The sequence below is a fragment of the Cyanistes caeruleus genome, chromosome 28, assembly GCF_971803275.1.
Source record: "Cyanistes caeruleus chromosome 28, bCyaCae1.hap1.1, whole genome shotgun sequence".
In the NCBI taxonomy this organism is placed as follows: Eukaryota; Metazoa; Chordata; class Aves; order Passeriformes; family Paridae; genus Cyanistes; species Cyanistes caeruleus.
In genome coordinates, this window is record NC_141728.1 from 983,972 (window position 1) to 1,011,005 (window position 27,034).

The window sequence follows — 27,034 nt, forward strand, 5'->3', positions numbered from 1 at the left end:
GTTAGAACCAGTCCAGACCAGTATAAACCAGTACACCCCCCAGGATGGCGGCCGCCAGCTTGGAGCGGAACGGGTTCCAGGCGCGGTACTCCACCGAGGCCTCGCCCTCCTGGGGACCAGTATGAACCAGTTAGAACCAGTATAAACCAGTTAGAACCAGTATAAACCAGTTAGAACCAGTATAAACCAGTTAGAACCAGTATGGATCGGTATAGACTGGTATGGCCCAGTATAAACCAGTATGGACCAGTATGGGTCGGTATAGACCACTATAAACCAGTATAAACCAGTATGGACCGGTCAGGACCAGTACGGACCAGTCCCTCCCACTATAAACCAGTATAAACCAGTATGGACCGGTCAGGACCAGTACGGACCAGTATGGGCCGATATGGACCAGTGCGAACCAGTCCCTCCCAGTATAAACCAGTATAACCACTATAAACCAGTATAACCACTATAAACCAGTATAACCACTATAAACCAGTCCCTCCCACTATAAACCAGTCCCTCCCAGTATAAACCAGTATAACCACTATAAACCAGTCCCTCCCAGTATAAACCAGTATAACCACTAGAAACCAGTCCCTCCCACTATAAACCAGTATAACCACTATAAACCAGTATAACCATTATAAACCAGTATAACCACTATAAACCAGTCCCTCCCGCTATAAACCAGTATAACCACTATAAACCAGTATAACCATTATAAACCAGTGCCTCCCAGTATAAACCAGTATAACCACTATAAACCAGTATAATCACTATAAACCAGTATAACCACTATAAACCAGTATAACCACTATAAACCAGTGCCTCCCAGTATAAACCAGTATAACCACTATAAACCAGTCCCTCCCAGTATAAACTAGTATAAACCAATATGAGCTGATACAAACCAGTATAACCAGTATAACCAGTATAACCAGTATAAACCAGTATACACCCATATAACCGGTGCCTCCCAGTATAAACTGGTATACACCAGTATAAACCAGTATAAACCAGTGTAACTGAATACAAACCGGTGAAAACCGGTCCCTCCCAGTACAAACCAGTATAAACCAGTATAAACCAGTATACACCAGTATACACCAGTATACACCAGTATAAACCTGTATAACCGAATACAAACCGGCGCAAACCGGTCCCTCCCAGTACAAACCAGTACAAACCAGTATACACCCATATAACTGGTCCCTCCCAGTATAAAGTGGTATACACCAGTATAAACCAGTATACACCAGTATAAACTGGTATACACCCATATAACTGGTCCCTCCCAGTATAAACTGGTATACACCAGTATAAACCAGTATAAACCAGTACAACCAATAACCCCAGTATAAACCAGTATAAACCAGTATAACCGAATACAAACCGGTGCAAACCGGTCCCTCCCAGTACAAACCAGTACAAACCAGTACAAACCAGTACAAACCAGTACAAACCAGTATAACCAGTATAAACCAGTACCTCGACGCTGATGCGTTTCTCTCCGTACACCGACTCTCCCGGCACCAGGTTCCGCGTCACCAGCGCGTCCTCACGGCCCCGGCAGATGAACACACCTGGGGACACCTGAGTCAGCGCACCTGGGGACAGCTGGGGACAGCTGGGGACACCTGGGGACACCTGGGGACAGCTGGGGACACCTGGGACACACCTGGGGACACCTGGGGACACACCTGGGGACAGCTGGGGACAGCTGGGGACAGCTGGGGACACCTGGGGTACACCTGGGGACAGCTGGGGACAGCTGGGGATACCTGGGTACAGCTGGGGACACCTGGGGACACCTGGGGACAGCTGGGGACAGCTGGGGACAGCTGGGTTACACCTGGGGACACCTGGGGACAGCTGGGGACAGCTGGGGACACCTGGGGACACCTGGGGACAGCTGGGGACAGCTGGGGACAGCTGGGGACACCTGGGGAACACCTGGGGACACCTGGGGACAGCTGGGGACAGCTGGGGACAGCTGGGGACACCTGGGGACAGCTGGGGACACCTGGGGACAGCTGGGGGACAGCTGGGGACAGCTGGGGAACACCTGGGGACACCTGGGGACACCTGGGGACACCTGGGGACAGCTGGGGGACAGCTGGGGACACCTGGGGACACCTGGGGGACAGCTGGGGACACCTGGGGGGGCTGGGGACAGCTGGGGACAGCTGGGGACACCTGGGGACAGCTGGGGACAGCTGGGGTACACCTGGGGACAGCTGGGGACAGCTGGGGACACCTGGGGATACCTGGGGACACCTGGGGACAGCTGGGGACAGCTGGGGACAGCTGGGGACAGCTGGGGAACAGCTGGGGGCACCTGGGGACACCTGGGGGACAGCTGGGGACACCTGGGGACACCTGGGGGACACCTGGGGACAGCTGGGGACAGCTGGGGACACCTGGGGACACACCTGGGGACACCTGGGGTACACCTGAGATACACCTGGGGACACCTGGGGACACCTGGGGACAACTGGGGACACCTGGGGACAGCTTGGGTACACCTGGGGACACCTGAACCACCTGGGGACACCTGGGGACACCTGAGATACACCTGGGGACAGCTCGGACCCACAGACCCCTCCCAGTCCCTCCCAGTATCCCCAGTAACCCCTCCCAGTATCCCCAGTTACCCTCCCAGTATCCCCAGTTACCCTCCCAGTATCCCCAGTTACCCTCCCAGTCCCTCCCAGTATCCCCAGTATCCCCAGTAACCCCTCCCAGTCCCTCCCAGTATTCCCAGTATCCCCAGTTACCCTCCCAGTCCCTCCCAGTATCCCCAGTATCCCCAGTAACCCCTCCCAGTCCCTCCCAGTATTCCCAGTATCCCCAGTTACCCTCCCAGTCCCTCCCAGTATCCCCAGTAACCCCTCCCAGTATTCCCAGTATCCCCAGTAACCCCTCCCAGTATTCCCAGTATCCCCAGTTACCCTCCCAGTATCCCCAGTTACCCTCCCAGTCCCTCCCAGTATCCCCAGTTACCCTCCCAGTATCCCCAGTTACCCTCCCAGTCCCTCCCAGTATTCCCAGTATCCCCAGTAACCCCTCCCAGTCCCTCCCAGTCCCTCCCAGTATCCCCAGTTACCTTCATGCCGGTGCGGCTCCACCGTCACTTTTTTCCCGCCTTTGAATCCTCCTCTGGCTCCGCCCCCTCGGCCTCGGCCCCGCCCCCGGGGGCCTCCGCGGGCTCCGCCCCCTCCTCTGCCCATGCCCCCTCCTCTGGCTCCGCCCCCTCCGCGGGCCACGCCCCCTCCGCGGGCTCCGCCCCCTCCGCGGGGCGAGAAACCGGAACCTGCAGGAGGGAAACTGGGGTTACTGGGAGGGGATACTGGGGATACTGGGAGGGGTTACTGGGGATACTGGGAGCACTGGGAGGGGTTACTGGGGATACTGGGGTTACTGGGGATACTGGGAGGGGTTACTGGGGATACTGGGAGGGGTTACTGGGGTTACTGGGAGGGGTTACTGGGGATACTGGGGTTACTGGGAGGGGTTACTGGGGATACTGGGAGTACTGGGAGGGGTTACTGGGGTTACTGGGGATACTGGGAGGGGTTACTGGGGATACTGGGAGGGGTTACTGGGGATACTGGGAGGGACTGGGAGGGGTTACTGGGGATACTGGGGATACTGGGAGGGTTACTGGGGTTACTGGGGATACTGGGAGGGGTTACTGGGGATACTGGGAGTACTGGGAGGGGTTACTGGGGTTACTGGGAGGGGATACTGGGGATACTGGGGTTACTGGGAGGGGTTACTGGGGATACTGGGGTTACTGGGAGGGGTTACTGGGGATACTGGGAGGGGTTACTGGGGATACTGGGGATACTGGGAGGGGTTACTGGGGATACTGGGAGGGGTTACTGGGGATACTGGGAGGGGTTACTGGGAGGGGATACTGGGGATACTGGGAGGGGTTACTGGGAGGGGATACTGGGGATACTGGGAGGGGAAACTGGGGATACTGGGGTTACTGGGAGGGGTTACTGGGGATACTGGGAGGGGATACTGGGGATACTGGGGATACTGGGAGGGGTTACTGGGAGGGGATACTGGGGTTACTGGGAGGGCTTACTGGGGATACTGGGAGGGGTTACTGGGGTTACTGGGAGGGGATACTGGGGATACTGGGGATACTGGGAGGGGTTACTGGGGATACTGGGGATACTGGGAGGGGAAACTGGGGATACTGGGAGTACTGGGGATACTGGGAGGGGTTACTGGGGATACTGGGAGTACTGGGGATACTGGGAGTACTGGGGATACTGGGAGGGGTTACTGGGGATACTGGGAGTACTGGGGATACTGGGAGTACTGGGGATACTGGGAGGGGTTACTGGGGATACTGGGAGGGGTTACTGGGGATACTGGGGATACTGGGGATACTGGGAGTACTGGGGATACTGGGAGGGGTTACTTGGGTTACTGGGAGGGGTTACTGGGGATACTGGGAGGGGTTACTGGGGATACTGGGGATACTGGGAGGGTAACTGGGGTTACTGGGAGGGGTTACTGGGGTTACTGGGGATACTGGGAGGGGTAACTGGGGTTACTGGGGATACTGGGAGGAGTTACTGGGGATACTGGGAGGGGTTACTGGGGTTACTGGGGATACTGGGAGGGGTTACTGGGAGGGGATACTGGGGATACTGGGAGGGGTTACTGGGGATACTGGGGATACTGGGAGGGGATACTGGGGATACTGGGAGGGGTTACTGGGGATACTGGGAGTACTGGGAGGGGTTACTGGGGTTACTGGGAGGGGTTACTGGGGTTACTGGGAGGGGTTACTGGGGTTACTGGGGATACTGGGGATACTGGGAGGGGTTACTGGGGTTACTGGGGATACTGGGGATACTGGGAGGGGATACTGGGGATACTGGGAGGGGTTACTGGGGATACTGGGAGGGGTTACTGGGGATACTGGGAGGGGTTACTGGGGATACTGGGAGGACACTGGAGCTCCCAGTGTGGGCAGCAGGGGGGTTCCTGCTGGTTACTGGTCTGTACTGGTCTGTACTGGTCTGTACTGGTCTGTACTGGTCTGTACTGGGACTCACCTCGGCCCCGGAAGCCGCCGCGTCCCCCTCGGGGGCTGAAACCTGCGGGAAACTGGTCAGACTGGGAGATACTGGGAGCTACTGGGAGCCTCCCAGTGCTCCCAGTTTGGCTCCACCACCTCCCCCAGTTCCCTCCCAGTAACTCCCAGTTCCATCCCAGTTCCCTCCCAGTATGACCCAGTTCCATCCCAGTTCCCTCCCAGTTCATCCCAGTAACCCCCAATTCTCTCCCAGTCCCTCCCAGTAACCCCCAGTTCCCTCCCAGTTCCCCCTAAAACCCCCCCAGTATAACCCAGTCCATCCCAGTAACCCTCCAGTCCCTCCCAGTCCATCCCAGTAACCCCCAATCCTCTCCCAGTCCCTCCCAGTTCCCTCCCAGTCCCTCCCAGTTCCCTCCCAGTCCATCCCAGTTGCTCCCAGTTCAAACCCAGTAACTCCCCAGTCCATCCCAGTCCCTCCCAGTCCATCCCAGTTTATCCCAGTCCATCCCAGTTCCCTCCCAGTCCATCCCAGTTCCCTCCCAGTCCATCCCAGTAACCCCCCAGTCCCTCCCAGTCCATCCCAGTAACCCCCAATCCTCTCCCAGTAACTCGCAGTTCCCTTCCAGTAACCCCCAGTTCCCTCCCAGTTCATCCCAATAAGGCCTAAAACCCTCCCAGTATAACCCAGTCCATCCCAGTAACCCTCCAGTCCCTCCCAGTCCATCCCAGTAACCCCCAATCCTCTCCCAGTAACTCCCAGTTCCCTCCCAGTAACCCCCAGTTCCCTTCCAGTTCCCCCTAAAACCCTCCCAGTATAACCCAGTTCATCCCAGTTACGCCCAAGTCTCTCCCAGTTCCCTCCCAGTAACCCCCAATCCTCCCCCAGTAACCCCCAGTTCCCTCCCAGTAACTCCCAGTTCCAGCCCAGTTACCCCTAAAACCCTCCCAGTCCATCCCAGTTCAAACCAGTAACTCCCCAGTCCATCCCAGTCCATCCCAGTTCCCTCCCAGTCCATTCCAGTTGCTCCCAGTTCAAACCCAGTAACTCCCCAGTCCATCCCAGTCCATCCCAGTCCATCCCAGTTCATCCCAGTCCATCCCAGTTCCCTCCCAGTTCATCCCAGTTCCCTCCCAGTCCATCCCAGTAACCCCCCAGTCCCTCCCAGTCCATCCCAGTAACCCCCAATCCTCTCCCAGTAACTCCCAGTTCCCTTCCAGTAACTCCCAGTTCCCTCCCAGTAACCCCCAGTTCCCTTCCAGTTCCCCCTAAAACCCTCCCAGTATAACCCAGTTCATCCCAGTTACGCCCAAGTCTCTCCCAGTTCCCTCCCAGTAACCCCCAATCCTCCCCCAGTAACCCCCAGTTCCCTCCCAGTAACTCCCAGTTCCAGCCCAGTTACCCCTAAAACCCTCCCAGTCCATCCCAGTTCAAACCAGTAACTCCCCAGTCCATCCCAGTCCATCCCAGTTCCCTCCCAGTCCATTCCAGTTGCTCCCAGTTCAAACCCAGTAACTCCCCAGTCCATCCCAGTCCATCCCAGTCCATCCCAGTTCATCCCAGTCCATCCCAGTTCCCTCCCAGTTCATCCCAGTTCCCTCCCAGTCCATCCCAGTAACCCCCCAGTCCCTCCCAGTCCATCCCAGTAACCCCCAATCCTCTCCCAGTAACTCCCAGTTCCCTTCCAGTAACCCCCAGTTCCCTCCCAGTTCAACCCAGTAAGGCCTAAAACCCTCCCAGTATAACCCAGTTCATCCCAGTTACGCCCAAGTCTCTCCCAGTTCCCTCCCAGTAACCCCCAATCCTCCCCCAGTAACCCCCAGTTCCCTCCCAGTAACTCCCAGTTCCAGCCCAGTTACCCCTAAAACCCTCCCAGTTCATCCCAGTCCATCCCAGTTCAAACCAGTAACTCCCCAGTTCCCTCCCAGTCCATCCCAGTCCATCCCAGTTCCATCCCAGTCCATCCCAGTTCAAACCAGTAACTCCCCAGTCCATCCCAGTCCATCCCAGTCCCTCCCAGTCCATCCCAGTTCATCCCAGTCCATCCCAGTCCCTCCCAGTTTATCCCAGTTCATCCCAGTTCCCTCCCAGTTCATCCCAGTCCCTCCCAGTTTATCCCAGTCCATCCCAGTCCATCCCAGTTCCTACCCGGCCTCATCGCGCCGCTTTCTCCACGCGGGGCTCGCGCGCCGTTGCCGGAACAGGAAGTGACGTCACAAAAAACCAGCGTCACGCACGCGACGCTCGGGCCCCGCCCACTCCCTGCAGGACGCGTCCTCAGAGCGCCCCAAGGAGGCTCCGGAGCGGATTTCGGGGTAAAAAACGGGGATTTTGGGGTAAAGACAGGGGATTTTGGGGTAAGACCGGGGATTTTGGGGTAAAACCGGGGGTTTTGGGGTCTCTAACTGGGTATTTTTGGTGCCTGGGGAGGTTTTGGCGTCATTTCGGGGCAATTCCGGCGGACTCCGGGGCGCTGGCGGCTCCGTGTCGCCGCCATTTTTCCTCCGGGAGAGACGCTCTGTCCCGAACCTGCCTCTCTGTGCTCTTTAGTGACGTCATTTCCGGCGACTCTCCGGCGCTTCCTGCGTGACTCGTTGGTTCCGGCGAGCGGCGAGCGAGGGTGAAAGTGACTTTGAGAACTGGGATGTACTGGGAGGGAACTGGGGGGAACTGGGAGGAACTGGGAGGGAACTGGGGGGAACTGGGATGGACTGGGAGGGACTGGGATGAACTGGGAGGGAATTGGGGGGAACTGGGATGGACTGGGAGCACTGGGAGGGTCGGGAAGGGCGCTGAGGGCAGGTTAGGACTGACTGGGAGGGAGCTGGGGGGTTACTGGTTTGAACTGGGAGGGACTGGGATGGACTGGGATGGACTGGGATGAACTGGGAGGGACTGGGATGGACTGGGATGGACTGGGAGGGAACTGGTTTGAACTGGGATGGACTGGGAGCGACTGGAAGCGACTGGGGGGGAACTGGGGGGTTACTGGTTTGAACTGGTTTGAACTGGGAGGGAACTGGGATGAACTGGGAGCACTGGGAGGGAACTGGGATGGACTGGGATGGACTGGGAGGGAACTGGGGGTTACTGGTTTGAACTGGTTTGGACTGGGATGGAACTGGTCTGAACTGGGAGGGAACTGGGGGGTTACTGGTTTGAACTGGTTTGAACTGGTTTGGACTGGGATGGAACTGGGGGTTACTGGTTTGAACTGGGATGGACTGGGATGGACTGGGATGAACTGGTTTGGACTGGTTTGGACTGGGATGGAACTGGGGGTTACTGGTTTGAACTGGGAGGGGATACTGGGATGGGTCTGGACCCAACTGGTTTGAACTGGTTTGAACCATTTTGAACCGCTTTGAACCGCTTTATACTGGTTTGAACTGGTTTGAACCGGTTTGGTCTGGTTTGAACCGGTTTATACTGGTTTGGACTGGTTTGAACCGGTTTATACTGGTTTGAACTGGTTTGAACTGGTCCATACTGGCCCGTACTGGTCCATACTGGTCTGAACCGGTTTGAACTGGTCCGTACTGGTCCATACTGGTTTGAATCGGTTTGAACTGGTCCATACTGGTTTGAACCGGTTTGAACTGGTCCATACTGGTTTGAACCGGTTTGAACTGGTCCATACTGGTTTGAACCGGTTTGAACTGGTCCATACTGGTTTGAACCGGTTTGAACTGGTCCATACTGGTCCGTACTGGTCTATACTGGTCCGTACTGGTTTGAACCGGTTTGAACTGGTTTATACTGGTTTATACCGGTTTGAACTGGTCCATACTGGTCCATACTGGTTTGAACCGGTTTGAACTGGTTTGAACTGGTCCGTACTGGTTTGAACCGGTTTGAACTGGTCCATACTGGTCCGTACTGGTCCGAACCGGTTTGAACTGGTTTGAACTGGTCTGAACTGGTTTGAACCGGTTTGAACTGGTTTATACTGGTTTATACTGGTCCGTACTGGTCCATACTGGTTTGAACCGGTTCGAATTATCCCAGTTCATCCCGGCAGCACTAATTAATTAATTAATTAATGTGTTCCCAAATTAACGAGGAACCGAATGGCTGATTGATGGAGCGCTAATTAACTTAATTAATCAGATAAATTAATGAGCCCAGGGGTTGCTAATTAGCCCAGGCAATTAATCCCTTAATTAATATTCCTTATTTAATTAATTTGTTGTTTCTTCATCCCAGCCCGGCATTAATTAACCGTTAATTAACCCATCTTAATTAGCCCTCTGTGAGCTTTGATTAGTTTACACGGCGTTAATTAGCGTCATTAATTAGCGTCCAACGTTGATTTTTGTCGGCTTTGCCCCCATTTGGGTTAATTAAGGTTTTAATTAGCCCTTTGTAGAGCTAATTAATTTGCAGGGCGCTAATTAGGCTGTTAATTACCCTCCATGTCAATCATTGTCAGGCCAGGGCGGGATTCGTTAATTGCTTCATTAATAATTAATTCCAGGAGGTTCTGATTAACACAGTTGGTTGCTAATTAATTAAATTAAGCGCTAATTAATATGCTAATTGGTTAATTAGGTGCTCATTAGCAGCCTTAATGAGCTAATTTGTTCTTAATTGGTTTCAGGCTCACTTTTAATTCCAATTTTGTATTAATTAGCTCATTAAGTAATTAATTAGCCACAGCGTTTTATTAATACCGCAGCTCGTTAGGTAATTTGGCTGCTAGCATATTAATTAGGTGCTCATTAGCATAATTAATGATTTTTTTAATGCTAATTTCTCCCAGGTTCATGTTCACTTTTAATTGCAGGAGTGAACTAATTAATAGTTAAATGAACTAATTAATGGATTAGATTGATAATTAACTAATCAGCTGCTTGTTAGTGTTTCCGGTTAGTTAATTAGCAGCTAATTACCGTAATTAACAACTTCAGAGAGGCGGAGCCTCCAAATCTTCATTTCCGCCCCATTTTTGGGGTAATTAACGACCCCTGAGCCCAATTAACGAGCTCAGGCCAGTAATTAACAGCCGGTGGGGGGGGGCTGAGACCCCCGGCTGCTAATTAAGCTCTGTAATTAGGTTAATTAGCATGGCTGAGGACATCCAGGCCAGTCTGGGGTGCTAATTAAGCTCTGTAATTATGTTAATTAGGTTAATTAGCATGGCTGAGGACATCCAGGCCGGGCTGGGGTGCTAATTAAGCTCCGTAATTAGGTTAATTAGCATGGCTGATGACATCCAGGCCAGGCTGGGTTCTGGGGTGCTAATTAAGCTCTGTAATTATGTTAATTAGGTTAATTAGCATGGCTGAGGGCATCCAGGCCAGGCTGGGATGCTAATTAAGCTCTGTAATTAGGTTAATTAGCGTGACTGAGGACATCCAGGCCAGGCTGGGGTGCTAATTAAGCTCTGTAATTATGTTAATTAGGTTAGTTAGCATGGGTGAGGACATCTAGGCCAGGCTGGGGTGCTAATTAAGCTCCGTAATTAGGTTAATTAGCATGGGTGATGACATCCAGGCCAGGCTGGGGTGCTAATTAAGCTCTGTAATTAGCTTAATTAGCATGGCTGAGGACATCCAGGCCAGGCTGGGGTGCTAATTAAGCTCTGTAATTAGGTTAATTAGCATGGCTGAGGACATCCAGGCCAGGCTGGGGTGCTAATTAAGCTCTGTAATTATGTTAATTAGATTAATTAGCATGGGTTAGGACATCCAGGCCGGGCTGGGGTACTAATTAAGCTCTGTAATTAGGTTAATTAGCGTGACTGAGGACATCCAGGCCAGGCTGGGGTGCTAATTAAGCTCTGTAATTAGGTTAATTAGCATGGGTGATGACATCCAGGCCAGACTGGGGTGCTAATTAAGCTCTGGAATTATGTTAATTAGATTAATTAGCATGGGTTAGGACATCCAGGCCGGGCTGGGGTACTAATTAAGCTCTGTAATTAGGTTAATTAGCATGGCTGATGGCATCCAGGCCAGACTGGGGTGCTAATTAAGCTCTATAATTAGGTTAATTAGGTTAATTAGCATGGCTGAGGACATCCAGGCCAGGCTGGGTTCTGGGGTGCTAATTAAGCTCTGTAACTATGTTAATTAGATTAATTAGCATGGCTGAGGACATCCAGGCCAGGCTGGGGTGCTAATTAAGCTCTGTAATTAGGTTAATTAGCCATGGCTGATGATGTGAAGGGCAGGCTGGGGTGCTAATTAAGGTGTGTAATTATGTTAATTAGGTTAATTAGGATGGCTGAGGACATTAAATCCAAGCTGGCTCGTTACAAGACCGCGCCCTTCGACAGGGGCCGAGTGCCCCGGGTGCTAATTAAGCTCTGTAATTAGGTTAATTAGCCATGGATGATGATGTGAAGGGCAGGCTGGGGTGCTAATTAAGGCCTGTAATTATGTTAATTAGGTTAATTAGGATGGCTGAGGACATCAAGTCGAAGCTGGCTCGTTACAAGACCGCGCCCTTCGACAGGGGCTGAGTGCCCCGGGTGCTAATTAAGCTCTGTAATTATGTTAATTAGCCATGGATGATGATGTGAAGGGCAGGCTGGGGTGCTAATTAAGGTGTGTAATTATGCTAATTAGGTTAATTAGGATGGCTGAGGACATTAAATCCAAGCTGGCTCGTTACAAGACCGCGCCCTTCGACAGCCGCTTCCCCAACCAGAACCAGACCCGAAACTGCTGGCAGAACTACCTGGGTACGGCATGGGGACATTGGGGACACACCTGGGGACACCTGGGGACACCTGGGGACACCTGGGGACACCTGGGGACACCTGGGTACGGCATGGGGACATTGGGGACACACCTGGGGACAGCTGGGGACACCTGGGGACATCATTGGGGACACCTGGGTACGGCATGGGGACATTGGGGACACACCTGGGTACGGCATGGGGACATTGGGGACACCTGGGGACACCTGGGGACACCTGGGGACACCTGGGTACGGCACGGGGACAGGTGGGACACACCTGGGGACACCTGGGGACACACCTGGGGGGACATGGGGACATCACTGGGGACACCTGGGGACACCTGAGGACAGCTGGGGACACCTGGGGACAGGTGGGGACACCTGGGGACATCACTGGGGACACACCTGGGGACACCTGGGGACATCACTGGGGACACCTGGGGACAGGTGTGACACACCTGGGGACATCACTGGGGACACGCCTGGGGACACTGGGGACATTGGGGACATTGGGGACACGCCTGGGGACATTGGGGACATTGGGGACACACTTGGGGACACTGGGGACATTGGGGACACGCCTGGGGACATTGGGGACACACTTGGGGACATTGGGGACACGCCTGGGGACATTGGGGACATTGGGGACACACTTGGGGACACTGGGGACATTGGGGACACGCCTGGGGACATTGGGGACATTGGGGACATTGGGGACACGCCTGGGGACACTGGGGACATTGGGGACACGCCTGCCCCTCCCCAGTTCCCGCCCCACCCCCCCCGATCCCGAATTTTGGGGTTTTTTGCCTTCAGTGGGGGAGGGGCAGAGCCGGTGTCACCTCCGTCACCCCCCCATTGTCCCCCGTGTCCCCTCAGTGCCACCTGGGGGTCCACAAATGTCCCCTGAGTGTCCCCAAATGTCCCCTGAGTGTCCCCAGTGTCCCCAATGTCCCCAATGTCCCCAGTGTCCCCAATGTCCCCAAATCTCCCCAATGTCCCCAATGTCCCCAATGTCCCCAGTGTCCCCAGTGTCCCCATTGCCCCCAGTGTCCCCAATGACCCCAATGTCCCCAATGTCCCCAATGTCCCCAGTGTCCCCAATGTCCCCTGACTGTCCCCAATGTCCCCAATGTCCCCTGACTGTCCCCAATGTCCCCTGACTGTCCCCAATGTCCCCAGATTTCCAGCGGTGCCAGCGCGCCATGGCCGCCCGCGGTGCCGATGCCAGCCCGTGCCAGTCCCCAATGTCCCCTGACTGTCCCCAATGTCCCCAATGTCCCCAATGTCCCCAATGTCCCCTGACTGTCCCCAATGTCCCCAATGTCCCCAGATTTCCAGCGGTGCCAGCGCGCCATGGCCGCCCGCGGTGCCGATGCCAGCCCGTGCCAGTCCCCAATGTCCCCAATGTCCCCAATGTCCCCAATGTCCCCTGACTGTCCCCAATGTCCCCAATGTCCCCAGATTTCCAGCGGTGCCAGCGCGCCATGGCCGTCCGCGGTGCCGATGCCAGCCCGTGCCAGTCCCCAATGTCCCCTGACTGTCCCCAATGTCCCCAATGTCCCCTCACTGTCCCCAATGTCCCCAATGTCCCCTGACTGTCCCCAATGTCCCCAATGTCCCCAGATTTCCAGCGGTGCCAGCGCGCCATGGCCGCCCGCGGTGCCGATGCCAGCCCGTGCCAGTCCCCAATGTCCCCTGACTGTCCCCAATGTCCCCAATGTCCCCTGACTGTCCCCAATGTCCCCAGATTTCCAGCGGTGCCAGCGCGCCATGGCCGCCCGCGGTGCCGATGCCAGCCCGTGCCAGTCCCCAATGTCCCCTGACTGTCCCCAATGTCCCCAATGTCCCCAGTGTCCCCTGACTGTCCCCAATGTCCCCTGACTGTCCCCAATGTCCCCCAATGTCCCCAATGTCCCCAATGTCCCCAATGTCCCCTGACTGTCCCCAATGTCCCCTGACTGTCCCCAATGTCCCCCAATGTCCCCAATGTCCCCAATGTCCCCAGTGTCCCCTGACTGTCCCCAATGTCCCCTGACTGTCCCCAATGTCCCCCAATGTCCCCAATGTCCCCAATGTCCCCAATGTCCCCTGACTGTCCCCAATGTCCCCAGATTTCCAGCGGTGCCAGCGCGCCATGGCCGCCCGCGGTGCCGATGCCAGCCCGTGCCAGTCCCCAATGTCCCCTGACTGTCCCCAATGTCCCCAGATTTCCAGCGGTGCCAGCGCGCCATGGCCGCCCGCGGTGCCGATGCCAGCCCGTGCCAGTCCCCAATGTCCCCTGACTGTCCCCAATGTCCCCAATGTCCCCAATGTCCCCAATGTCCCCTGACTGTCCCCAGTGTCCCCTGACTGTCCCCAATGTCCCCAATGTCCCCAGACTTCCAGCGGTGCCAGCGCGCCATGGCCGCCCGCGGTGCCGATGCCAGCCCGTGCCAGTCCCCAATGTCCCCTGACTGTCCCCAATGTCCCCAGATTTCCAGCGGTGCCAGCGCGCCATGGCCGCCCGCGGTGCCGATGCCAGCCCGTGCCAGTGGTATTTCCGCGTCTACAAATCGCTGTGTCCCACGTCCTGGGTGAGTGCCACCGTCCCCGGGGTCACCTGCGGTCACCTGCGGTCACCTGCGGTCACTGGGGTCACCTGCGGTCACCTGCGGTCACCTGCGGTCATCAGGGTCATCATGGGGTCACCTGGGGTCACCTGCGGTCACCATGGGGTCATTGGGGTCACCGCAGGGTCACTGGGGTCACCTGCGGTCACCTGGGTCATCAGGGTCACCTGGGGACACCTGGGGTCACCAGGGATGTCCAGGAATCACCAAGGGTTACCTGGGGTCACCATGGGGTCACTGGGGTCACCATGGGGTCACCTGGGGTCACCTGGGGTCACCTAGTGTCACCTGGGGTCACCGCAGGGTCACCATGGGGTCACCACGGGGTCACCAGGGTAACCATGGGGTCACTGGGGTCACCACAGGGTCACCATGGGGTCACCACGGGGTCACCAAGGGTCACCTGGGGTCACCATGGGGTCACCTGGGGTCACCATGGGGTCACTGGGGTCACCGCAGGGTCACCTGCGGTCACCTGCGGTCATCAGTGTCACCTGGGGTCACCTGCGGTCACCTGGGTCATCAGTGTCACCTGGGGTCACCTGCGGTCACCTGGGGTCACTAAGGGTCACTGGGGTCGCCTGCGGTCACCAAGGGTGTCCAGGGATCACCAAGGGTCACCAAGGGTCACATGGGGTCACCTGGGGTCACCATGGGGTCACTGGGGTCACCATGGGGTCACTGGGGTCACCTGGGGTCACCAGGGTCATCAGTGTCACCTGATGACACCTGCGGTCACCTGGGGTCACTAAGGGTCACTGGGGTCGCCTGCGGTCACCAAGGGTGTCCAGGGATCACCAAGGGTCACCAGGGGTCACCACGGGGTCACCATGGGGTCACCAAGAGTCACCATGGGGTCACCACGGGGTCACCACAGGGTCACCGCAGGGTCACCACGGGGTCACCATGGGGTCACTGGGGTCACCTGGGGTCACCAGGGGTGTCCAGGAATCACCAAGGGTCACCAGGGGTCACCATGGGGTCACTGGGGTCACCACGGGGTCACCATGGGTCATCAGTGTCACCTGGGGTCACCTGCGGTCACCTGGGGTCACCAGGGGTGTCCAGGAATCACCAAGGGTCACCAGGAGTCACCATGGGGTCACTGGGGTCACCATGGGGTCACCTGGGGTCACCAGGGTCATCAGTGTCACCTGGGGTCACCGCAGGGTCACACTGGGTCACCACGGGGTCACCAAGGGTCACCATGGGGTCACCACGGGGTCACCGCAGGGTCACCGCAGGGTCACCGCAGGGTCACCAGGGTTACCAAGGGTCACCAAGGGTCACACGGGGTCACCATGGGGTCACTGGGGTCACCGCAGGGTCACCACGGGGTCACCAAGGGTCACCATGGGGTCACCAAGATCACCAAGGGTCACCACGGGGTCACCATGGGGTCACCACGGGGTCACCAAGGGTCACCTGGGGTCACCACATGGTCACATGGGGTCACCACGGGGTCACCATGGGGTCACCACGGGGTCACCAAGGGTCACCTGGGGTCACCACGGGGTCACCACGGGGTCACCTGGGGTCAGCAGGAGTCACCACGCGGTCACCAAGGGTCACCGGGGGTCAGCAGGAGTCACCACGGGGTCATCACGGGGTCACCATGGGTCATTGGGGTCAGCACGGGGTCACCGGGGGGTCACCACAGTGCCACCGTCCCCTGGGGTCACCAGGGGTCACCACAGGGTCACCACGGTGGCCCCGAGAGTCCTGAGAGTCCCCAAAGTGTCCCCGGGGTGTCCCCAAGGTGTCCCCAAGGTGTCCACTGTGTCCCCAAAGTGTCCCCAGGGTGTCCCCAAGGGTGTCCCCGGGGTGTCCCCAAGTCCTTCAGTGTCCCCAAGGTGTCCCCACAGTGTCCCCAAGGTCTCCACTGTGTCCCCAAAGTGTCCCCAAGGGTGTCCCCAAAGTGTCCCCGGGGTGTCCCCAAGTCCTTCAGGGTTCTCAAGGTGTCCCCAAGGTGTCCCCAAAGTGTCCCCAAGGTCCCCAAAGTGTCCCCATGATGTCCCCAAGGTCCCCACGGTGTCCCCAAGGTGTCGCCCTGTCCCTGAGGATCCCCACGGTGTCCCTAGGAGTGTCCCCAAGGTGTCCCCGAGGTGTCCCTAAGGTGTCCCCAAGGTCCCCAAGGTGTCCCCACGGTGTCCCCAAGGTCCCCAAGCTGTCTCCACGATGTCCCCAAGGTGTCCCCACAGCGTCCCCAAGGTGTCCCCACGGTGTCCCCAAGGTCCCCAAGGCCCCCACGATGTCCCCAAGGTCCCCATGATGTCCCCAAGGTCCCCAGGCTGTCTCCACGCTGTCCCCAAGGTCCCCCGACCCCCGCGGTGTCCCCAAGATCCCCACGATGTCCCCAAGGTCCCCAGGCTGTCTCCGCGATGTCCCCAAGGTCCCCCGACCCCCGCGGTGTCCCCAAGGTCCCCACGGTGTCCCCAAGGCCCCCACGGTGTCCCCAAGGTCCCTAGCTGTCTCCACGCTGTCCCCAAGGTCCCCACAGTGTCCCCACAGTGTCCCCACGATGTCCCAACGATGTCCCCACAGTGTCCCCAAGGTCTCCAAGGCCCCCACGGTGTCCCCAAGGTCCCCACGATGTCCCCAAGGTGTCCCCAACGTGTCCCCACGGTGTCCCCATGGTCCCCAAGGTCCCCCAACCCCCTCGGTGTCCCCAAGGTCCCCGCGCTGTCCCCAAGGTCCCCCGACCCCCACAGTGTCCCCAAGGTCCCCGCGGTGTCCCCAAGGTGTCCCCACAGTGTCCCCACGATGTCCCCAAGGTCCCCCAACCCCCACGGTGTCCCCAAGGTCCCCACGGTGTCCCCAAGGTCCCCACGATGTCCCCAAGGTGTCCCCAACGTGTCCCCACGGTGTCCCCATGGTCCCCAAGGTCCCCCAACCCCCACGATGTCCCCAAGGTCCCCACGGTGTCCCCAAGGTCCCCCGACCCCCACGGTGTCCCCAAGCGTCCCCTGTGTCCCCTCAGGTGACCACGTGGGACGAGGCCCGCGAGGAGGGGACCTTCCCCGGCAAGATCTGAGCGTCCCCACCCCCCCCGGTGGCACCGGTGACACCGCGGCGGGGGAGGGGAGGTGACACCGCGGTGACACCGCGGGGGAGGGGAGGGGACGCGGCTGTCACCCCCCCAGGGAGGGGACAGGCGGTGGCACCGCCAATAAAGGGTTAAAAACTGGGCCTGGACATCGGTGGTGTCACCTGGGACCCCCAAATGTCACCAGGGACCCCCCAATGTCACCTGGGACCCCTCAAATGTCACCTGGGACCCCCAAAATGTCACCTGGGACCCTCAAATGTCACCTGGGACCCCTCAAATGTCACCTGGGACCCCCAAAATGTCACCTGGGAATCCCCAAATGTCACCTGGGACCCCTCAAATGTCACCTGGGACCCTCCAAATGTCACCTGGGACCCTCCAAATGTCACCTGGGATCCCCCCCAAATGTCACCTGAGACCTCCAAATGTCACCTGGGACCCCCCCAATGTCACCTGGGACCCCTCAAATGTCACCTGGGACCCCCCCAATGTCACCTTGGGACCCCCCAAATGTCACCTGGGACCCCTCAAATGTCACCTGGGACCCCCAAATGTCACCTGGGACCCCCAAATGTCACCTTGGGACCCCCAAATGTCACCTGGGACCCTCAAATGTCACCTGGGACCCCCAAATGTCACCTTGGGACCCCCAAATGTCACCTGGGACCCCTCCCAATGTCACCTGGGACCCCTCAAATGTCACCTGGGACCCCCCCCAAATGTCACCTGGGATCCCCAAATGTCACCTGGGACCCCCCAGGATCAGCCCCCATAGAAGTCTATGGGTAGACCTGGTGTCCTCCCCCCCGGGAGCCTTCCCAGTTTATCCCAGTCCATCCCAGTTCCCTCCCAGTCCCTCCCAGTTTATCCCAGTTCATCCCAGTCCATCCCAGTCCATCCCAGTTTATCCCAGTTTATCCCAGTCCATCCCAGTCCCTCCCAGTCCATCCCAGTTTATCCCAGTTTATCCCAGTCCATCCCAGTCCATCCCAGTTCATCCCAGTTCATCCCAGTGACATCACAGGTGACATCACAGGTGACACTTTTATTGTCCCCAGGCCGGGTCACGGCCCCAGGGGGACCCCGGGGAGTGGCCCCAGGGCTCCTCCCAGTGCTCCCAGTTCCTTCCAGTCCATCCCAGTCCATCCCAGTTCCTCACAGTGACATCACAGGTGACAGCAGTGACGTCACAGGTGACACTTTTATTGTCCCCAGCCCGGGTCACGGCCCCAGGATGGCCCCAGTGGCCCCCCCAGGGCTCCTCCCAGTGCTCCCAGTCCATCCCAGTCCATCCCAGTCCATCCCAGTGACATCACAGGTGACATCACAGGTGACACTTTTATTGTCCCCAGGCCGGGTCACGGCCCCAGGGGGACCCCGGGGAGTGGCCCCAGGATGGCCCCGGGGGCCAGGGGGGCTCCCAGTGCTCCCAGTGGCCCCCCCAGGGCTCCTCCCAGTGCTCCCAGTCCATCCCAGTCCATCCCAGTCCATCCCAGTTCATCCCAGTGACATCACAGGTGACAGCAGTGACATCACAGGTGACACTTTTATTGTCCCCAGGCCTGGGTCACGGCCCCAGAGGGACCCCGGGGAGTGGCCCCAGGATGGCCCCGGGGGCCAGGGGGGCTCCCAGTGCTCCCAGTGGCCCCCCCAGGGCTCCTCCCAGTCCTCCCAGTGGCCCCCCCAGTGCTCCCAGTGGCCCCCCCAGGGCTCCTCCCAGTCCTCCCAGTGGCCCCCCCAGTCCCCCCAGTGGCCCCCCCAGGGCTCCTCCCAGTGGCCCCCCCAGTCCCCCCAGTGGCCCCCCCAGTGCTCCCAGTGGCCCCCCCAGTGCTCCCAGTGCTCCCAGTGGAGCTCCGAGGGGACGTCCCAGTGCTCCCAGTGCTCCCAGTGGAGCTCCCAGTGCTCCCAGTGGTTCCAGCAGGCGACCTGTGGGGGAGGACACGGGGTGGGGCCCTTATCGTCATCTTCGTCATCGTCATCTTCGTCATCGTCATCTTCATCATCATTGTGATCTTCGTTCCATCATTGTCGTCTTCATCACCCATCATCCCACCACCATCTTCATCATCATCACCCATCATCACCCATCATCACCCATCATCACCCATCATCACCCATCATCCCACCACCATCTTCACCATCATCACCCATCATCACCCATCATCCCACCACCATCTTCATCATCATCACCCAACATCCCACCACCCTCTTCATCACCCATCATCATCGTCTTCATCACCCATCATCCCACCACCATCTTCATTCCATCATCATCATCTTCATCACTCATCATCCCACCACCCTCTTCATCATCATCACCCATCATCACCCAACATCCCACCACCATCTTCATCCCATCATCATCATCTTCATCGCCCATCATCCCACCACCATCTTCATCCCATCATCATCATCTTCATCACCCATCATCCCACCACCCTCTTCATCATCACCCATCATCACCCAACATCTTCATCCCATCATCATTGTCTTCATCACCCATCATCACCCAACATCCCACCACCCTCTTCATCATCATCACCCATCATCCCACCACCATCTTCATCATCATCACCCAACATCCCACCACCATCTTCATCATCATCACCCATCATCCCACCACCATCTTCATCATCATCACCCAACATCCCACCACCCTCTTCATCATCATCACTCATCATCCCACCACCATCTTCATCCCATCATCATCATCACTCATCATCCCACCACCCTCTTCATCACCCATCATCATCATCACCCATCATCACCCAACATCCCACCATCGTCTTCATCCCATCATCATCATCTTCATCACCCATCATCCCACCACCATCTTCATTCCATCATCATCATCCCACCACCATCTTCATCATCATCACCCATCATCACCCACCATCACCCATCATCCCACCACCATCTTCATCCCATCATCATCTTCATCACTCATCATCCCACCACCCTCTTCATCATCACCCATCATCACCCAACATCTTCATCCCATCATCATCATCTTCATCACCCAACATCCCACCACCATCTTCATCCCATCATCATCATCACCCATCATCACCCATCATCCCACCACCCTCTTCATCCCATCATCATCATCTTCATCACACATCATCCCACCACCCTCTTCATCATCATCACCCATCATCACCCAACATCCCACCACCATCTTCATCATCATCCCACCACCCTCTTCATCATCTTCATCCCATCATCATCATCTTCATCACTCATTATCATCACCATCCCATCACTGTCTTCATCCCATCATCTTCATCGCCCATCATTCCACCTCTCTCATCATCATCATCATCATCATCGTCTTCATCACTCATCCCACCACCCTCATCATCCCACCATCATCATCCCATCACCATCTTCATCCCATCCCACCATCATCATCCCACCACCATCTTCATCCCATCATCACCATCTTCATCCCATCACCATCTTCATCCCACCATCATCATCATCCCATCATCACCATCTTCATCCCACTCTCATCCTTACCATCATCATCATCCCACCTCCATCATCATCCCATCATCCCACCATCATCTTCATCTCATCATCATCTTCATCGCCCATCATCCCACCACCCTCATCATCATCTTCGTCATCTCCATCACCATCTTCATCCCATCATCACCATCTTCATCCCATCACCATCTTCATCCCATCATCACCATCTTCATCCCATCATCACCATCTCCATCCCATCATCACCATCTTCATCCCACCATCATCATCATCCCATCATCACCAGCTTCATCCCACCACCATCTTCATCCCATCATCACCATCTTCATCCCACCACCATCTTCATCCCATCATCACCATCTTCATCCCATCATCACCATCTTCATCCCATCATCACCATCTTCATCCCACCATCTACATCCCATCATCACCATCTTCATCCCACCATCATCATCATCCCATCATCACCATCTACATCCTCACCCCATCATCATCCCATCATCACCATCTTCATCCCACCACCATCTTCATCCCATCATCACCATCTTCATCCCATCATCATCATCATCATCATCATCCCATCATCACCATCTTCATCCCACCATCATCATCATCCCATCATCACCATCTTCATCCCATCATCACCATCTTCATCCCACCATCATCATCATCCCATCACCATCTTCATCCCACCATCATCATCATCCCATCATCACCATCTTCATCCTCACCCCATCATCATCCCACCACCCTCATCGTCATCCCTCCATCATCTTCATCCCATCATCTTCATCACCCATCATCCCACCACCCTCATTATCATCCCACCATCACCACCATCACCATCACCATCATCACCACCATCACCATCACCACCACCATCACTACCATCACCTCCACCATCATCACCATGACCACCATCATCACCATCATCATCACCACCACCATCATCATCATCACCATCACCACCATCACCACCATCATCATCACCACCACCATCACCACCATCACCATCACCACCATCACCATCACCACCATCACCATCACCATCATCATCACCATCACCATCATCACCACCATCACCATCATCACCTCCATCCTGGTGTGTCCCCTCACCTGTGTTCAGGTCCCGGGGTGGCCGAGGGGCGGCGCCGGCGGCCGGGGGACACCAGGGGGCTGTGGGGGGACACCGGGAGGTCACCGGGAGGTCACGGATGGACACAGGATGGACACAGGGATGTACATGGGGGTGGAGAAGGTCACTGATGGACACAGGGATGGACACGGGAGGACATCGTGGATGGACACGGAAGTGGAGAAGGTCATGGATGGACACAGGGGTGGACATGGGGGTCATGGATGGACACAGGGATGGACACGGGGGTGGACATGGGGGTCATGGATGGACACAGGGATGGACACAGGGGTGGACATGGGGGTCATGGATGGACACAGGGATGGACACGGGGGTGGAGAAGGTCATGGATGGACACAGGGATGGACACAGGGATGGACATGGGGGTCATGGATGGACACAGGGATGGACACAGGGGTGGACATGGGGGTCATGGATGGACACAGGGATGGACACAGGGGTGGAGAAGGTCATGGATGGACACAGGGATGGACACAGGGATGGACATGGGGGTCATGGATGGACACAGGGATGGACACGGGGGTGGACATGGGAGTCATAGATGGACACAGGATGGACACAGGTGGGGAAGGTCATGGATGGACACAGGGATGGACACGGGGGTGGACATGGGGGTCATGGATGGACACAGGATGGACACAGGTGGGGAAGGTCATGGATGGACACGGGTGGAGAAGGTCATGGGTGGACACGGGGGTCATGGATGAACACAGGGATGGACACGAGGATGGACACGGGTGGAGAAGGTCATGGATGGACACAGGGATGGACACGGGGGTGGAGAAGGTCATGGATGGACACAGGGATGGACACAGGTGGATATGGGGGTCATGGATGGACACAGGATGGACACAGGTGGGGAAGGTCATGGATGGACACGGGTGGAGAAGGTCATGGGTGGACACGGGGGTCATGGATGAACACAGGGATGGACACGAGGATGGACACGGGTGGAGAAGGTCATGGATGGACACAGGGATGGACACGGGGGTGGAGAAGGTTATGGATGGACACAGGGATGGACACGAGGATGGACACGGGTGGAGAAGGTCATGGATGGACACAGGTGGATATGGGGGTCATAGATGGACACAGGATGGACACAGGTGGGGAAGGTCATGGATGGACACAGGGGTGGACATGGGGGTCATGGATGGACACAGGGATGGACACGGGGGTGGACATGGGGGTCATGGATGGACACAGGGATGGACACGGGGGTGGACATGGGGGTCATGGATGGACACGGGGGTGGAGAAGGTCATGGATGGACACAGGGATGGACACGGGGGTGGACATGGGGGTCATGGATGGACACAGGGATGGACACGGGTGGACATGGGGGTCATGGATGGACACGGGGGTGGAGAAGGTCATGGATGGACACAGGGATGGACACGGGGGTGGAGAAGGTTATGGATGGACACAGGGATGGACACAAGGATGGACACGGGTGGAGAAGGTTATGGATGGACACAGGGATGGACACAAGGATGGACACGGGTGGAGAAGGTCATGGATGGACACAGGGATGGACATGGGGGTGGAGAAGGTTATGGATGGACATGGGTGGACATCAGAAGGTCGTGGATGGACACGAGGACATCGTGGATGGACACAAGGATGGACACCGGTGGAGAAGGTCATGGACAGGTCCATAAAGGTCACGGACACATGGAGGGGTCATGGATGGACAGGAGAAGATCACAAAGGACATCGAGGTCCTGGAAGGACCCACAAAGGACCCAGCTGCCCCCTCCCCGTGTCCATGTCACACGTCCCACTCACGGCAGCGTCCCTGGGGACACTTCCCGATGTCCCTGTGGTCACTCGCGGTGTCCCCGAGGTCACTCCCGGTGTCCCCGAGGTCGTTGTGGGCGTTGCCATCGAAGTCCCCGCAGAGGCCGCAGGTGCGGTTGCGCAGCCGGGGGGACACGGTGACCTCCAGGAGGTCCCCGGGGCCGGTGGCCACGCGCAGGTCAGGGGACAGCAGGAGCAGGGCGTGGCCGGGGGCGTGGCCGACGCAGACGGAGCCGTCTGGGAGGCAGAAGGGCAGCGGGAGGGCGGCGCCGTCCAGCTGGGGGAGGGGCAGTGGTGTCTTCATCATCATTGTCATCATCATCACCATCATCATCATGGTCATCGTCATCATTGTCATCATCGTCATCATCATCGTCATTGTCATCATCGTCATCACCATCATCTTCATCTCCATCCATGCATTGTCATCATCATCATCATCATCATCATCATCATCACCTCCATCCATTCATCATCATCATCTTCATCCATTCATCATCATCATCGTCATCATCATCATCCTCATCATCATCACCTCCATCCATTCATCATCATCATCATCATCATCATCATCTTCATCCATTCATCATCATCATCTCCATCCATTCATCATCATCATCGTCATCATCACCATCCTCATCATCATCACCTCCATCCATTCATCATCATCATCATCATCATCATCATCATCATCTTCATCCATTCATTGTCACCATCATCTTTCCTCCACCTTCTCCATCCATTCATCTTCATCATCATCGTCGTCGTCATCATCATCATCATCATTGTCATCCTTCCTTTGACCTTCATCCATTCATCATCATCATCACCATCATCTCCATCCATTCATCATCATCATCACCATCATCTCCATCCATTCATTGTCATTGTCACCATCATCCTTCCTCCACCTTCTCCATCCATTCATCATCATCATCATCATCATCATCATCATCGTCGTCATCATCATCATTGTCATCCTTCCTTTGACCTTCATCCATTCATCATCATCATCACCATCATCTCCATCCATTCACCATCATCGTCGTCATCATCATCACCTCCATCCATTCATCATCATCATCATCATCATCATCACCATCATCTCCATCCATTCACCATCATCATCATCATCATCGTCATCATCATCACCTCCATCCATTCATCATCATCATCACCATCATCTCCATCCATTCATCATCATCATCATCATCATCATCACCATCATCATCCTCACCCTTCACCAACCCTCTCCATCCCTCCTTCCTCCCCCTCCCCCTCCTTCCTCCCCCTCCTTCCTCCCCCTCCCCCTCCTCCTCCTGAGCCTTCATCCCTCCCCTCCGTCCTTCCTCATCCCCCTCCTCCTCCCGACTCTCCTCCTCCTCCTCCTCCTCCTTCCTCCTCCCGAGTCTTCCTCACCCTCCTCCTCCTCCTCCTCCTCCTGAGCCTTCCTCCTCCTCCTCCTCCTCCTCCTCCTCCTGAGCCTTCCTCCCCCTCCTCCTCCTCCTCCTCCTGAGCCTTCCTCCTCCTCCTCCTCCTCGTCCTCACCCTCCTCCTCCCGAGCCTTCCTCCCCCTCCTCCTCCTCCTCCTCCTCCCGAGCCTTCCTCCCCCTCCTCCTCCTCCTCCTCCTCCCCTCCCCCCCAGCCCCTCCCCCCTCACCTGTGCCCCTCCCCCCTGCAGGTGCCACCTGCGCTGTCCCAGCGTCACCGTCAGGGCGGGGCCTCCCGCCCCTCCCCCCAGCGCCACCTCCATGGCGGGGGGTGGGGGAGGGGCGCCGGGGGGTGGGGGAGGGGCGCAGCTGCGGCTCAGCAGGAGGGGGGAGGGGCAGCCCCTCCCCCACGCCCCCCCCGCGCCGTCGAAGGTCCGGAAGCGCCGCGGCCACAGCCGGCAGGTACCTGGGGAGGGGGGGGAGGGGCCGGGGGGAGGGGCTGGGGGGAGGGGACAGAAAGGGGGGGGAGGGGTTGGGGGAGGAGCCCGGACACAGCTGGGGGGGGGGGAGAGTCCAGGACCCTCCCCCACAGGTACACTTGGATACACCTGGGGACACCTGGGGACACCTGGGGACACCTGAGATACACCTGAGATACACCTGGGGACACCTGGGTCACACCTGGATACACCTGGGGACACCTGGATACACCTGGGGACACCTGGGGACACCTGGGGACACCTGGACACACCTGGGTCACACCTGAGATACACCTGGGGACACACCTGAGAACACCTGGCACCTCCCACCCACACCTGGGACACCTGGGACACACCTGAGATACACCTGGACACACCCGGGACACACCTGGGTCACACCTGAGATACACCTGGGTCACACCTGGGGACACCTGGCACCTCCCACCCACACCTGGACACACCCGGGACACACCTGAGATACACCTGGACACACCCGGGACACACCTGAGATACACCTGGACACACCCGGGACACACCCGGCACTCACCTGTGGCACAGGTGCGCTGTCCGGCGCAGGCCCCGCAGAGCCCCCCCGCGGCCGCCGCCGGCGCCGTCACCGTCACGGCGCCGTCACCCGCCAGGCTCACCTGCAGCCCCAGCCAGGTGAGCAACACCTGGAGCTGCCCCCCCCGGCGCCGCACGCGCACCCGGCCCCCGGCAACCGACACCGGGAGACGCAGACGGCGACCGGACACCTGCGGACAGGTGAGACACCCGGTCAGGTGACACCTGGGACAGGTGAGACCTGGGACAGGTGAGACACCTGCGGACAGGTGAGACACCTGGGACAGGTGACACCTGAGACAGGTGAGACACCTGCGGACAGGTGAGACCTGGGACAGGTGAGACACCCGGTCAGGTGACACCCGGGACAGGTGAGACACCTGCGGACAGGTGAGACACCCGGTCAGGTGACACCTGGGACAGGTGAGAAACCTGCGGACAGGTGAGACACCCGGTCAGGTGACACCCGGGACAGGTGAGACACCCAGGACAGGTGAGACACCCGGTCAGGTGACACCCGGGACAGGTGAGACACCCGGGACAGGTGAGACACCCGGTCAGGTGACACCCGGGACAGGTGAGACACCCGGTCAGGTGACACCCGGGACAGGTGAGACACCTGCAGACAGGTGAGACACCCGGGACAGGTGAGACACCTGGGACAGGTGAGACACCCGGGACAGGTGAGACACCTGCAGACAGGTGAGACACCCGGGA

The 27,034-nt window shown here is 57.5% G+C and overlaps 2 protein-coding genes across 3 annotated transcripts in view; one reads left to right on the top strand and one right to left on the bottom strand.

The window, feature by feature from the left end:
• The window catches only part of FBL (fibrillarin rRNA 2'-O-methyltransferase), a 25,065-nt gene extending 17,823 nt beyond the window's left edge, over positions 1-7,242 (bottom strand). The window contains exons 1-4 of the mRNA XM_086864930.1: positions 7,200-7,242; positions 5,073-5,114; positions 3,098-3,304; positions 1,480-1,574 (exon numbers count right to left, since the gene is read on the bottom strand). Of these exons, the coding sequence (XP_086721056.1) occupies positions 1,480-1,574; positions 3,098-3,304; positions 5,073-5,114; positions 7,200-7,209 (354 nt within the window). The 5' untranslated portion in view covers positions 7,210-7,242. The remainder of the gene's footprint in view (positions 1-1,479; positions 1,575-3,097; positions 3,305-5,072; positions 5,115-7,199) is intronic.
• COX6B1 (cytochrome c oxidase subunit 6B1) lies at positions 7,227-17,538 on the top strand. Of its 2 annotated transcripts, none has more exons than XM_086864946.1 (5): positions 7,227-7,366; positions 7,602-7,692; positions 11,623-11,739; positions 14,214-14,314; positions 17,331-17,538. In XM_086864946.1, exons 3-5 carry the CDS (start codon positions 11,634-11,636, stop codon positions 17,382-17,384), a joined length of 261 nt encoding a protein of 86 aa, XP_086721072.1. In that variant the 5' UTR covers positions 7,227-7,366; positions 7,602-7,692; positions 11,623-11,633; the 3' UTR covers positions 17,385-17,538. The 2 variants fall into 2 exon arrangements, with proteins under 2 accessions (XP_086721072.1, XP_086721073.1); XM_086864947.1 differs by having other exon boundaries at positions 7,602-7,671; positions 11,624-11,739.
• The last annotated feature ends 9,496 nt before the right edge of the window (positions 17,539-27,034 follow it).